We start from the raw sequence: 12,144 nt of genomic DNA on the forward strand, positions 1-12,144 counted from the left end.
CCTTCCTTCAATAAACCCCCAAATTGCCAAGCTTAGGGCTCCAAACTCTTCGTTCCAACACAAGAAATTCTCCTCCAGAGGCCAAATTGCTAAGTGACGACCTGCAAGGTAAACTCAAGCTTTCTCCGATCAGAGTAATAAAAAGTCTCCAATTTTTTTTTCTATTTATATGAATTTTATTTAAAAAATAAAAAATAACAAATCTACGAAGGGTTTAGTATTCATTTCCTCCAAACCTTGTTTGTGCAGCATTACTTTCAAAATATGTATGATCTGGTTCAGTTTATCAAGCTAGGAAAAGATGCTGGCCTTTATGTTCATCACCGGATTGGCCCCTACGTTTGTGCTGAATGGAACTTTGGGTAATAATGTGGCAAAAAACTTTTTCTTTTTCCCCCTTCTCTTATGGCCTGCGTGTATTGATTGCTAAAGCAATATGTCCTGTTTTCTTATTTTTGGTTCGGAGGCTTCTTTGTTTGGCTGAAATTCGTGTTAGGGATCAAAATTGATGATGTTTGATTTCAATTTTAAATATTTTAGAGTGATTGATTCCAGGATTTCGAGATATGATAACTATATCAATGGAGTTGGTAACATGGTAGTGAAAATGCTTTCAATCCATCATTGCTCAAGTTGATAGAAGCGCTACATACCGTACGAGACTTGTCCTGAGATAGAGCATTTTTTTTATTTTTTCACAAAAGAGACATGATAGGTAGGGCTTTTGGGATCCGATTCCAAAGTTTAAAATCCTTGATTTGCCCGCCCTCGTCCATTTGTCCATCAGACTTGTGATGTGCCATGTACTGAGCTTCTCTGAGTTGTGAGTTGTAACTCATACAAAACCCACCTTAGCAAAAGTCACGAGGGGAGCGGGTAGCGTTGGTGTGGTCGGTGATCCCTGTTTAGTAATATTCAGGATGGCTTATGGATATATTTGTCATTTCAAAGATAAGAAACCTTCTTGGCTTCTTACCCTTTTCCGATTTCACAATAGTCACTACCAGTTAAAAGTTAAAACTGGTCAAGACCGAGGTTACTTTAGTAATTAGACATATCTTATAAATTATATTATCTGACTCTCTCTCTCTATATCTGTTTCTCTCTCCATAAGTATATATTCCCTTCGCGGCACTCCCCGTCAAACATGCTTTTGGAGTTTTGTGTTTTTGAGTTTTTGACTGTTTTGCGGCTTTTCCTTCCACTTTGAAGTTGAAGCCTCTCTGCCTCTTTTGCTGCTACTCTGCTCCGCGTCTCTCAGAGAGAAAGGGAGCATTTTCCGATGCTTACTCCTCCTGGTTTCAAGATTTGTTTTTTTTTTTGGTTCTGATTCACGGGAGGAAATTGTTGAGGAACTGAAGTAGATTGAGGAAAACCCTTTAATTTAGACTGGAATTTGCACTTTCGAAGTTTTTCTCGAAGACGAAGACAGCTGCGCTATTTAATTGTTACGGTGTTCTCCTGGTTTTGAGGTTAGTAGATAGTATTAACTTATAACTCTTCTTCCCTTTCCCTGATTTTTATCATGCTTTTGCGTTTTCCGTTGAAGTTTAGTTTTATCTTTTGAAGAATCTGCGTGAATCGTGCTCCTTACGCTCTGCTCTGCCTTACGAACCTCTACTGTGGGTTGTGGTAACTATTAAGACGCATTATTGAGAGAGTGCAACGAATTGAACGAAATCCCGATTTGTAGAAAATAAAGGGTAAGATCGGAGAAATTAACCGAACGTAGTTAGTAGTATTTATCATCCTCTCCTCTCTCTCTCTCTCTCTCTCTCTCTCTCCTGAGTCGGACCACAGGTAATCATTGATGGACGATGATACCGGAGGGGTCCCCATTCGTTTCTGGCTTATATATCAAGGAATAAAGGATCAGGGATTTGTATTAGGGTTTTTCCGACCGTAACCCCGTCGTCGTAGTGCCCCTCTATTTTTTCGTCCCTTCGGTGCTTTGGGGCTTGGAGGGGTGGATAATGTGAATGAAAAAGTTTTCGAGGTAGCCAATTAATCTATCAGTTAAACATCAATGGCGCTACTGGGTCATTGGAGTTTATCCTTTTCCTCTGTTGGTTTGGTACATCTGTGGATTCTTGCATGCTCTTTTACTCTGTAAATTGGTTCAGTGACAGTCTCTCTCTGTTTTATTTTCATGAAAATGCGAATTTTGGTTGTGGGATTTCGTGAGTTAATTGACATTTGACTGTCAGGATTCTGCTCTAGGCATTACTTTATGGTGGTGATTTTATTGTCCAAAGGTGGAAAGAAAGAAACATTTTGGCATTTCAGTATTTCTAAGCTGTGAAGCTCTCATCACCCAAGTACTCTTGAAAAGAGTTGGTAGTAAACAGGATCTGCCAAAAGAAAGTTGTTGAACGATGTTTTATTGGAAAATATTTTCTTCCATATATTGAAATATAACATCTGCGATTAATAAAAGAAATAGCAATTTGCATCCCAAATGACTCACAAATGAAAATGCTTTCTCTGTGTTTACTTTGAAATTTTTTTGTTGAGTAGTACTTGTTCAAACATATTCGGTAATAATGCAGTTATCTCTATGTTGTCTCCATATTTGAGGGCATGCAAGGGGCAATTCACAGTGGATACCCATCATCTTTGCAAGATCTGGAGGTGGTTAGCATTCCTGGAGCTTTCAGTTTTAATTCATCAAAATTTTTTATTATTATTAAAATTTTAAATTTATATGAAAATAGTTACATTGTTTTGAGAATCATGGATTGAATTTTTTAGCCCCAAGAAACTGAGTATGTTTATATGTGATATATCTGTAGGTGACTAGTATCTTATGTGTGAGGTTTCTTAAACTCTCTGTAAATCCTGTGTCAAGTATTGTAGCATGTAATTATGTATCTTTTCTTTAGGAGGATTTCCTTTCCTGTCTGGACTCCTTCTCCTTCCCATGATTACCAACTGTTCACAGAATCGTTCATTTTTTTTTTTTCCATCTCTTGCCTGTAATACATTTTGATACTTTTACCAATTCTAGGTTGTTTTACATTTTGACAGAAGAAGCTTGACAGGTACTGTTTCTGAATCACTTTTGCAACCACTTGGAGATTTAAACGTGATTGGGAGGCATAGATCTCTTTTTAGATTTTTATTTATGGCTGGTGAAACCCTTGCAAGCCTTCCAAATGGCAATGCAAATATGCATTTTGATACCCAGAGGGCTTATCAAGTTGTTGTAGCTGCAACCCAAAGTATGGGTATTGGGAAGGATGGGAAATTGCCGTGGAGGTTGCCTTCTGATCTTAAATTTTTCAAGGAGGTCACAAAAACTACTTCGGATCCTCTGAAAAAGAATGCGGTGATAATGGGTAGAAAGACATGGGAAAGCATTCCCCTAGAACATCGGCCTCTGCCTGGTCGACTTAATGTTGTTCTGACTCGTTCTGGGAGCTTTGACATTGCCACTGCTGAGAATGTTGTGATATGTGGAAGCTTGGTTTCAGCTTTAGAATTGCTGGCAGCATCTCCGTATAGTCTGTCAATAGAGAAAGTGTTTGTGATTGGAGGTGGCCAGATATTTAAGTGAGTACTTTAATGCTCATTGCTTCAGTTTATGGGCCTCTTCTTTGTATTTCTTAAAAGAGGGTGAAACAAATCCTTTTCTTGACTTTAGGAATTCTATAGCTGTTTTAAGAATGCTGTTAATGATTTTAACTGCAGGGAATCTCTTAATGCACCTGGATGTGAGGCCATCCACATTACAGAAATTGAGACGAGCTTTGAATGTGATACTTTCATCCCTCCAATTGATTTCTCAGTATTTCAGCCATGGTACTCAACTTTTCCATTGGTAGAGAGCAACATTCGATTTTCTTTTGTTACTTATGTCCGTGTGAGGGCTTCTACATCTGTAAACAATGGAGTAATGTTTGATGGTTGTTCTGATAATACTAAATTTGAGATAGAAAAGTTCTCTTTTTTGCCCAAGATGATTTTTGAGAGACATCAGGAGTACTTGTATCTTGGACTGGTTGAAGATATAATTTTAAATGGCAATCAGAAGGATGATAGGACAGGGACTGGCACTGTATCTAAATTTGGTTGCCAGGTAATATGACAACTATTTTATAAAGTCTTGTTCTTTTCTGTTTTGCTTATAGCCTTCAACCAATACCAATTTATCTGTACGTGTTTATTATCTGACATGCTTTAACTTTTCTTCTTTTCTGTTCCCTTCTAGATGGACTTTAATCTTCGCAAATCATTCCCACTTCTTACAACTAAGGTATAGACTTTCTTATATGTTTCTCCTTTACTGTTTGCATCATTTATTAAAGTATTGGTACTTGCTTTGACGTTTTTTGTTTGTCTGGGTCTCTAGGCAACTTTATTGCATGTTGAAACAATCTACTGTCTATGAGTCAGACTTGGACAACTTTGGGATTGCATTGTCAGAGATAAGATCCAGATCTGATCAAAATGTGATCTAATAATAGTTGGATCAGGACAAACCAGTGCAATGGAGGTGTCTAATGACTCTAATCAATGGCTAGTCATATTGCTTTGCTAGTTGATGACTAACAGTTCCCTAGGCAAACACCCCCCCCCCCCCCAAAAAAAAAATATTGCAACAATATGTTTGTTATTATCATCCAAAAACATTCATGTATGTACATTTATTTCAGTAAACATATATGAAACTAACAAATGAGTGTTAAGATAATAGAATCAAAGGCCTTCTTTAACCTAAGGCGCCTTTGCTCTCTCTATCTCCGCTCTCAATTGTTTCAGAAAAAAAGGATAATGACAAACATAAAGCTCTTATGAAAAAAATGAGAACATATATTAACTAGGGAAATGTTATTAGGTTACTACTTACTACCTCGAGTTCAATGCTTGCACTAGAATACTTGAGGGTAATTGTTTGCAAGAAGAATGTCTCCATATAGACAATTGGGACCATGCTACCCAGTTACTACCTGATGGGCTTTCCCCCCCCCCCCCCCCCCCCCCCTCCCTCTCCCCCCCCCCCCCCTCCCTTTTTTTTTGGGTTTCAATTCCTTGTTATGTTTGGTGGTTTAAGTTTTCTTTGTTAAGTTAGCACCCAAAATGTGTACCTTTTCAAGTTAGGAAATGAAGTTGTATTTGGTTTAAGATTTTAATTTGTAGTTAATTAGAGAGAGACTTTGAGTCAGTCAAAGTAGGAATTTGGATTATTAATGTTTTGACTCCATAGTTATGGTGTTTCTTTTAGAATGGAATATCCTGGGAGCCTTGTCCATGGGCTATATATACACGTGATCTGACTTTTCTTTTTTATTTTTATTAAGATATTATGGAACAGCTTTTTTCGTTACTCAAGGCTCTTTGTCATGGTTTTGTTATGGAAGCTAAATTTCTTCATCTCTTTTCTGATCAAATATTCAATTATTACAAGTTCTTCATCGATTTATCCAGCAGTTGATTTTTTTATCAATTTGTTAATTTGTTAATTTCTATTCAATTCTGAGTTTCACATACAACAATCAGTTACAGATTTTAACTTGTCTTTCTTCTTCGATTGGATGGTTTGTTATTTCTGCTTTTGACTCCCTTCCTTCTCTGTCCAGCAACCTGGCAGTCATCAATTTCGTTGACTTTGTCAAAGCATGATATTATAAAGATGTGCCCTGGTTTTAGGAAGTGGGCATGGAACATCTTTCCTGCCCAGGTAGAAGCAGTGTGGATGCTTGCTTGCAGGATGGTATGTAGAAAGAATGATTGGAGCCCAGGATTATGGGTTACTTTGCAAACTGGAATCTGTATGGTTGCAGCCTAGGATAGAATCCTGACGTTAAAAAAATTGAATCTAAGCCCTATAACATAGAGTGGGTCACCCCCAATATCTGTCCTTCCATGGGCCTCAGTGCTCTATCCTCTGAGGCTGCCATTGCTACCGCCCACTACTGCCATCTAGATCCTGCCCAACCAGGATCTCATCATCAATTGCATTTAGTTAGTCTGGTGTAAACAAGGGAGGTTCACATGCTTTTTGAGCATCCAAGTGCATCTTTAGATCTCCAAAAGCTCCCCATGATGAAACTATGCTCTTCAAAAGCTGCCTGGAAGGAGCCTTTGGAGACTTACAATTCTTAGAAGTCAGAACTCTGACACATCTTTTTCCAGAGATGGAAGCCCTTCTCTCTTCTTACCCTTTTGACTTATTTGTTTTAATAAACAGAATGGGTAAAAACAATGTGAAAATGTTTTAGTTGTTCACTTGTTTGTGGGTGTCAGTGATGGAATCATGGTTCTCAAGCAAGGTTCAAAATTTCGGAATTCGGTGGTTTTTCGACCTCCATTGAAACCGAAATGTTTCGGTCAAATTTTGGCGTGTAAATTTCGGTAGTCATTTCGTTTCAACCCTTGTTGGAACCAAATTTTTTTCCTGAAATTTCAAAATTTCCACCATATTCTCAAGAGAGCGTAACATGATTGTTTACGCAATCATGTTCCTAATTTTTGTATGTACTTGATTTTAGTGTTTATTTGAAGGTTTTTATTTTGTAATAGGAGCATTTCCGCTTATGTTTTTCCTGTGATTAAGTTTTGTTTGTTCTACCTAGGTGAAAAAAGCAAGAATGTGCCGAACTTATGTATGCTGGACAAATATAGGATGGAACGAAAACTAGTGCATTGTGTGGGTGTACTTTATGCAAAAAAAATAAAATCCTGCATTTGATTGAAAAAATACATGCATATTTTAAAATCAAAAGTAAAATATCGACCTGATTGATTATAAGAAGATAAAGCTGGAACTTGTCTTCGCAGAAATTGAATTGAAAACTAGAAAATAAGAAGAAAAATGGAAATTTTCCTAGTGTGGTCGAAGAAATCTATCCTCCAACATGAGTCCTGAGTTATTACATGATCACTTTAAGATTTGCTGAAAAAAGCAATATTCAATTCATGTGATCTACTTCCCATCCTGAGATTTTTTCATATGTCCAATATTTGTCTGGTGATTTTAACCAGCTTTGGTCCCATACAAAAAGGAATTTAGTTTTCTTCTATTTGTGGGATGTCACTTACAATAATCTTTTGATACTGCAGAAAGTATTCTGGCGAGGTGTTGTTGAGGAACTTTTGTGGTTCATTAGTGGTTCTACAAATGCGAATGTATGTATATTAATTCAATATCTTAGCAGAAGCTTTTATCTAATTTTGTTTGTTTTAAATTTGTAATGGGACAAAATTATAGAAGTTGATTTATCTTTTCGGACTGCTATGGTTTTCTAGTGTTTATTATTGAAATGACTACTCCCCCACCCCCCCCCCCCCCAAAAAAAAAAAAAAAATTAAATGAGAAATCCCACCCCTGTTGGATGCCCCCTCGCGTGCTTCCATTGCCCCCGCACTAGTGCAGGCACCATGCAGCCTGTCAGCAATTCCCCTCTCATTCTTTTTATTTTTTAATTGATCTTAGTTCAATCTTCTTGTTTCTTCTCGAATCAATTCACTTCACTTTTAATGTGGTTTTCACAGTATCAACCTAAAAGATAAGCAATCTTGTCTTGCATGATTATTTGTGGAACTTGGTGATCTCTGTAATGGGTGAAGTGTCTTCGTGGGAGTGATGTGGGTAATGAGGTCTGCCAAATTGAAGCAATTATCCTTCTATGGGAGGGGTGATAGAATGGCAAGATCATTCCTCCGTCCAAAAATTCTTTTTTGTTTTATTGTTTAAATGGGGGTGGAGACTGGAGGGTATATTTTATTGCATTATTTCATGCCCTGTGTTTTATTCAATGATATCCCTCATGTCAGATTTTGTTTCGACGTTAATAGATGTTACTGCTTACAGGTTCTACAGGAAAAAGGCATTCACATATGGGATGGCAATGCATCTAGAGATTACCTTGATAGGCAACTGCTTCACTGCTGAACCTCATTTTTTCACATTTTATTGATATTTATTAAGAAAATCTGACTGATTTTGTTTAATTTTGTTTCTCAGTATTGGTTTCTCTGACCGAGAAGTGGGTGACTTGGGACCTATATATGGGTTTCAATGGAGGCACTTTGGTGCCAGGTGGAGAGGCAGTATATATGATGACTAAATTTATTTTTCACTTGCCATGTTGCGTGACTCTTAAATTAGAGCTCTATGTTACAGGTATACTGACATGCATGCTGACTACAGTGGACAAGGATTTGACCAGTTGTTGGATGTTATTGACAAGATCAAGAATAACCCGAATGATCGGAGAATTGTTCTTTCAGCTTGGAACCCATCTGATCTCAAATTGATGGCACTTCCACCTTGCCACATGTTTGCACAGGTTAGCAATAAGCGGATTCACTATCTCTTCTTTGGGCATTGCTATAATTATGTTGAGGATAGCCTGTTTTGCAGTTTTATGTAGCCAATGGGGAGCTGTCTTGTCAAATGTATCAGCGCTCTGCGGACATGGGCCTTGGTGTGCCTTTTAATATTGCATCTTATGCTCTCTTAACATGCATGATTGCTCATGTTTGCGGTATGCATTCATCCCTACAACTAAAAGTTGGTATGAAAACTTCTGATGTCTGCATGCATAGGGCTTAGATGGGTGTATTCTGGCTTGAGATCTCGGTAGTTGCAACAAATTGTACAATGTGCACCCCTGCAGGTTTCGTGTCCTTATGTTTCCTAAAGGGAAATTGCAGTGACCAAAACAATATTATATTTAATCTCTTCGTAGCTGTGGATTTATAGAACTTGATTTTCTCTCCCAAAAGTGATCTGGGGTTGGGATGTGAGAGAGAAAATTCACAATCGTCAGGGCATAGTGGTCATATTCTGTTGCCTGTTTAGGCTCTTTGATATTTGTAAGCATCATTCCAACTTGGTTTGCTGCTGGTGAGGGATTGAGACCCACCTGCGTCCTGGACCAAGTTTGCACCATGTATACCTTCCTTCCTGCATTGTGTTACTTGTGCCTGTCATGCTCGCCTGCAGGTTCCTTATCCTTTGGCCCTTTTTTTTCTTTTGGAGGAGGTGGGGGGAGATTATCTGAGTATGTGGGTATTTTTTTCATGAGGCTATTTGGAATTCTTTCTCCTATGCAGGGCTTGTTCCTGGTGATTTCAAACATGTTATTGGTGATGCACATGTTTATAAAACACACATTAGGCCTTTACAGGAGCAGCTCCAGAAACTACCTAAACCTTTTCCGGTGAGTATATAATGTAGATACAGTATGAATTGAATCGGTAAAATTGTTTTTTTCCCAAAAAATTGATATTGAAGTTGGTGTAGCGTAGTAAGTTTGTTGACCTTTGCTGTTCTGTTTCTTTCCATTACACAGATTCTAAAAATCAATCCTCAGAAGAAGGATATAGATTCTTTTGTGGCGACTGATTTCAAGCTCATAGGTTATGATCCTCATCATAAAATAGATATGAAAATGGCAGTATAGAGCTTGTAAAGCTCTTGAAAGTTTAGAAATGGAAATACTGGAGATTCTCTTCATCCTTCCAGCTAGATCTCATAGTTCCAGGTTAGTCTTACTGTTGCTATTACTTATTCTTTTCTTTATTTATTTTTTCTTCTAGTATGGTGGGATGTCCACTTCATTAATCTTATTTTGTATTTAACTAGGAGGACATACAGTTGAACACCTTCAGTATATAAACTCCGGTCTCTCCATCTCATGCATAGATCCTATGTCCATTGCATGGGTAGCCATGCATGCCCGTTTGATCAAATTTGAGATCATATGGAAAGCATTGAAATGCCTGCCAATCTGTACATTCATGGGAAAGAAGGAGCCCTGGGGATCAAGAAAAGGACAAACTAGATTAAGAGAAATTTAAATAACTCAAGGAGAATTATTCAGGCTGGTCTGAAATTCAAATTGATAGCTCAGTTGTCAGGTAGAATTAGAGTTTTAAGTATGATCCAGATTCCAGATCTGATGGTTGGATCTCAATATATGGATTTTTTTTTCATTCTAACTAGTGAAAGGAAACTAGAAAGCAACCTGAAAATTGAGAATTGTTGCAAGGAATTCCTGAGATCAAAACAGAGTTGAAAACTGAGTTCCATAACCGATTATAGTTGAACTCTAAACAGAAACAATGTGCAAATCAAAACTCGAAATCAGCAGATTTTACAGAAATTGAACAGAAATTGGAAAGTTGAAAACGATCTGGATTTTGAGTTTAAAACAGGATATGATTCTAGTCTTACTGAGGCAATCAATTTACGAGATGTAGCATATAATTGAGTCAGAAATATTCTACAGAATTAGAAGTAGCAGGAGATAAAAGTACAGAATTTTGACCTGTTTTGATAGACATGTAAACAGAAATAGAAAGGAAGATAAAATCAGGAACCCACCTGATCTATAGGCTGGAATGACACCAGTACCCCAACCTGGAGACCCACCACTACTGCACAGCAGTTAATATTTTTGAATCCCACCAGTAGACATGCCTGAATCCTGCAGATGCAAGCTTAAATCCACGGATCAGAATAAAGCAACACCTTCCATTGATTCACCAAAATTTGTTAGTAGGGCTTGGCCCTTACATATGTTTATATAAAAGACTCTAAACATGACTCAAACTATGCCTAAGACTCCTTGAACCAATAGCTTGATATGGAGGTGGTCTCAAGTGACTAAACTCTGCATTAAATAAGAAAGAACAACATAAACAAGGCTGGACTCATAGGAACCTATTCCAACCTAACTAAAATACTTAATAACAATTATAATCAATTAGTAGACTAACTAATAAAGTAAATCCCATGTTCCTACCTCCTACCCATATTTTAGGCTTATAGAAGTGGCCATTGAACCATAGAACCAACATTTATGTAACCCGATCCAAGATTTATTTCTGTTAAAATAAGCCCACTTATGTGTTTTATCTGCATCATCACCAATACTAACATCATGTCATTATTATACATATTATGGGAAATCATCACTATTATGCACGATAGTTGACAGAGAGAAGAGGGTGGTAGTGTTTTTAATCAGTGGATATGCATGCATTTATTCCCTCTACAATGCTTGGTGTGCCACCTTTTACTAGGAATTCCTTTGGAAGATTCTTCTTAAAAGCTTTTCTTTCCTGTTGACGCAGTGTTCTTGGGAATTCAGGAGTTTAAATCTATGGTGGACTTTGATTCATTGCGAGGTTGAAAGTTATGAAGGATTTTGTTCTGCATGATTGAAGTTTGTTTTTGGTAATATCTTTAGGCAGCTGCAGGATGTCTATGATTGTAGAGGTACATGTAAATAAAGAAGTGGAGTATGGTTTTGCTTTTGACATTACTTGTGCTGTGGTAGTTGAGCTAAAAATGTGTTTTTTTTTGCTTTTTGGTGTTGTTTGGGGGGGGGGGGGTTTGAAAGGAAAGAACAAATTGGATATGACCATGGTCGTGTTCCTTTAATCTTCCCTGAAATCTCTAATACCTTTTTAGAAGCTTCACTAGTTTTTAAATGTTTACCCAAAAAAAAGAAGGAAAAGATTGTATTAAATGAATCTCCAGCTTCTTTTATCTGATTGTAGTAGGTAGGGGAGTTATTTTGAGAATATTCATGTTATTGGCTAAATTGCTGCCATAGGCTTGCTATGAATGCTTGAGGTGTTTGGGAGGCAAATGTCTTTGTTTTACTGCCACATGGTTCTTTTGATTGCTGGAGAGATTACCATGGAGCATCTGCTTGAAATCATCCCTTTACTCCCTCCTGGTTATGTTGATTGCTAAAAATGCTTTTCCATACCCCATTTTTTTTCCTGGTAGAATCCATACCCTCGAGTATGCTTGGATCATTAGAAGCCGTGTATAATTGGTTTGTAAATGGCAGTTAGCTGTGTTTGGATAGCGGGGTTGAATGAGAATAATTCAATTTTCATCGAAAGCAATGAAGAGCATTAAACATCCTCATGTGAGCGGCTTTAAGGAAGTAAGAGTAGAATTTAGAATCTTCTATATTCCTGAGGCAGAGGTCCTTTAGAAGTAAATTTGCTTTAACCTAGTGATTAATAACACTTGTGAGATGTGGCTTTTGACTACTTTGGGGTGGGGGGGAGTTTCTCAAGCTGGCTCATCGTGAATGGATCTCTTGTCTCGGCTGTGGGAGGATGACGTGGGAATTTTAACCCTTATATCTGGGAAATAGGTCGGACACTTTGTCA

General features: G+C 37.6%; 1 protein-coding gene across 10 annotated transcripts; it reads left to right on the forward strand.

The window, feature by feature from the left end:
* The first annotated feature begins 249 nt into the window (after window positions 1–249).
* LOC122063099 (bifunctional dihydrofolate reductase-thymidylate synthase-like) lies at window positions 250–11,538 on the forward strand. Of its 10 annotated transcripts, none has more exons than XM_042626769.1 (13): window positions 1,129–1,472; window positions 2,550–2,631; window positions 3,028–3,552; window positions 3,691–4,078; window positions 4,211–4,255; window positions 7,063–7,128; window positions 7,814–7,875; window positions 7,967–8,041; window positions 8,126–8,291; window positions 8,354–8,489; window positions 9,061–9,167; window positions 9,300–9,491; window positions 11,086–11,538. In XM_042626769.1, the coding sequence occupies exons 2-12, from the start codon at window positions 2,558–2,560 to the stop codon at window positions 9,408–9,410; spliced, it is 1,755 nt and encodes a 584-aa protein (XP_042482703.1). In that variant the 5' UTR covers window positions 1,129–1,472; window positions 2,550–2,557; the 3' UTR covers window positions 9,411–9,491; window positions 11,086–11,538. The 10 variants fall into 10 exon arrangements, with proteins under 10 accessions (XP_042482701.1, XP_042482702.1, XP_042482711.1 ...); XM_042626775.1 differs by lacking the exon at window positions 2,550–2,631 and adding an exon at window positions 1,570–1,703 and having other exon boundaries at window positions 1,130–1,472; window positions 11,086–11,320; XM_042626767.1 differs by lacking the exons at window positions 1,129–1,472; window positions 2,550–2,631 and adding an exon at window positions 250–362.
* The last annotated feature ends 606 nt before the right edge of the window (window positions 11,539–12,144 follow it).

Source organism: Macadamia integrifolia, unplaced genomic scaffold (assembly GCF_013358625.1).
Source record: "Macadamia integrifolia cultivar HAES 741 unplaced genomic scaffold, SCU_Mint_v3 scaffold1190, whole genome shotgun sequence".
In the NCBI taxonomy this organism is placed as follows: Eukaryota; Viridiplantae; Streptophyta; class Magnoliopsida; order Proteales; family Proteaceae; genus Macadamia; species Macadamia integrifolia.

Excerpts from the sequence above, each read along its gene's own strand:
- LOC122063099 (XM_042626767.1), top strand. The coding sequence starts at position 265 with ATGTATGATCTGGTTCAGTTTATCAAGCTAGGAAAAGATGCTGGCCTT. Across the intron at positions 4,256-7,062 it reads TCCCACTTCTTACAACTAAG|AAAGTATTCTGGCGAGGTGT; the intron begins GTATAGACTTTC and ends TTGATACTGCAG. Across the intron at positions 8,042-8,125 it reads TGGAGGCACTTTGGTGCCAG|GTATACTGACATGCATGCTG; the intron begins GTGGAGAGGCAG and ends TCTATGTTACAG.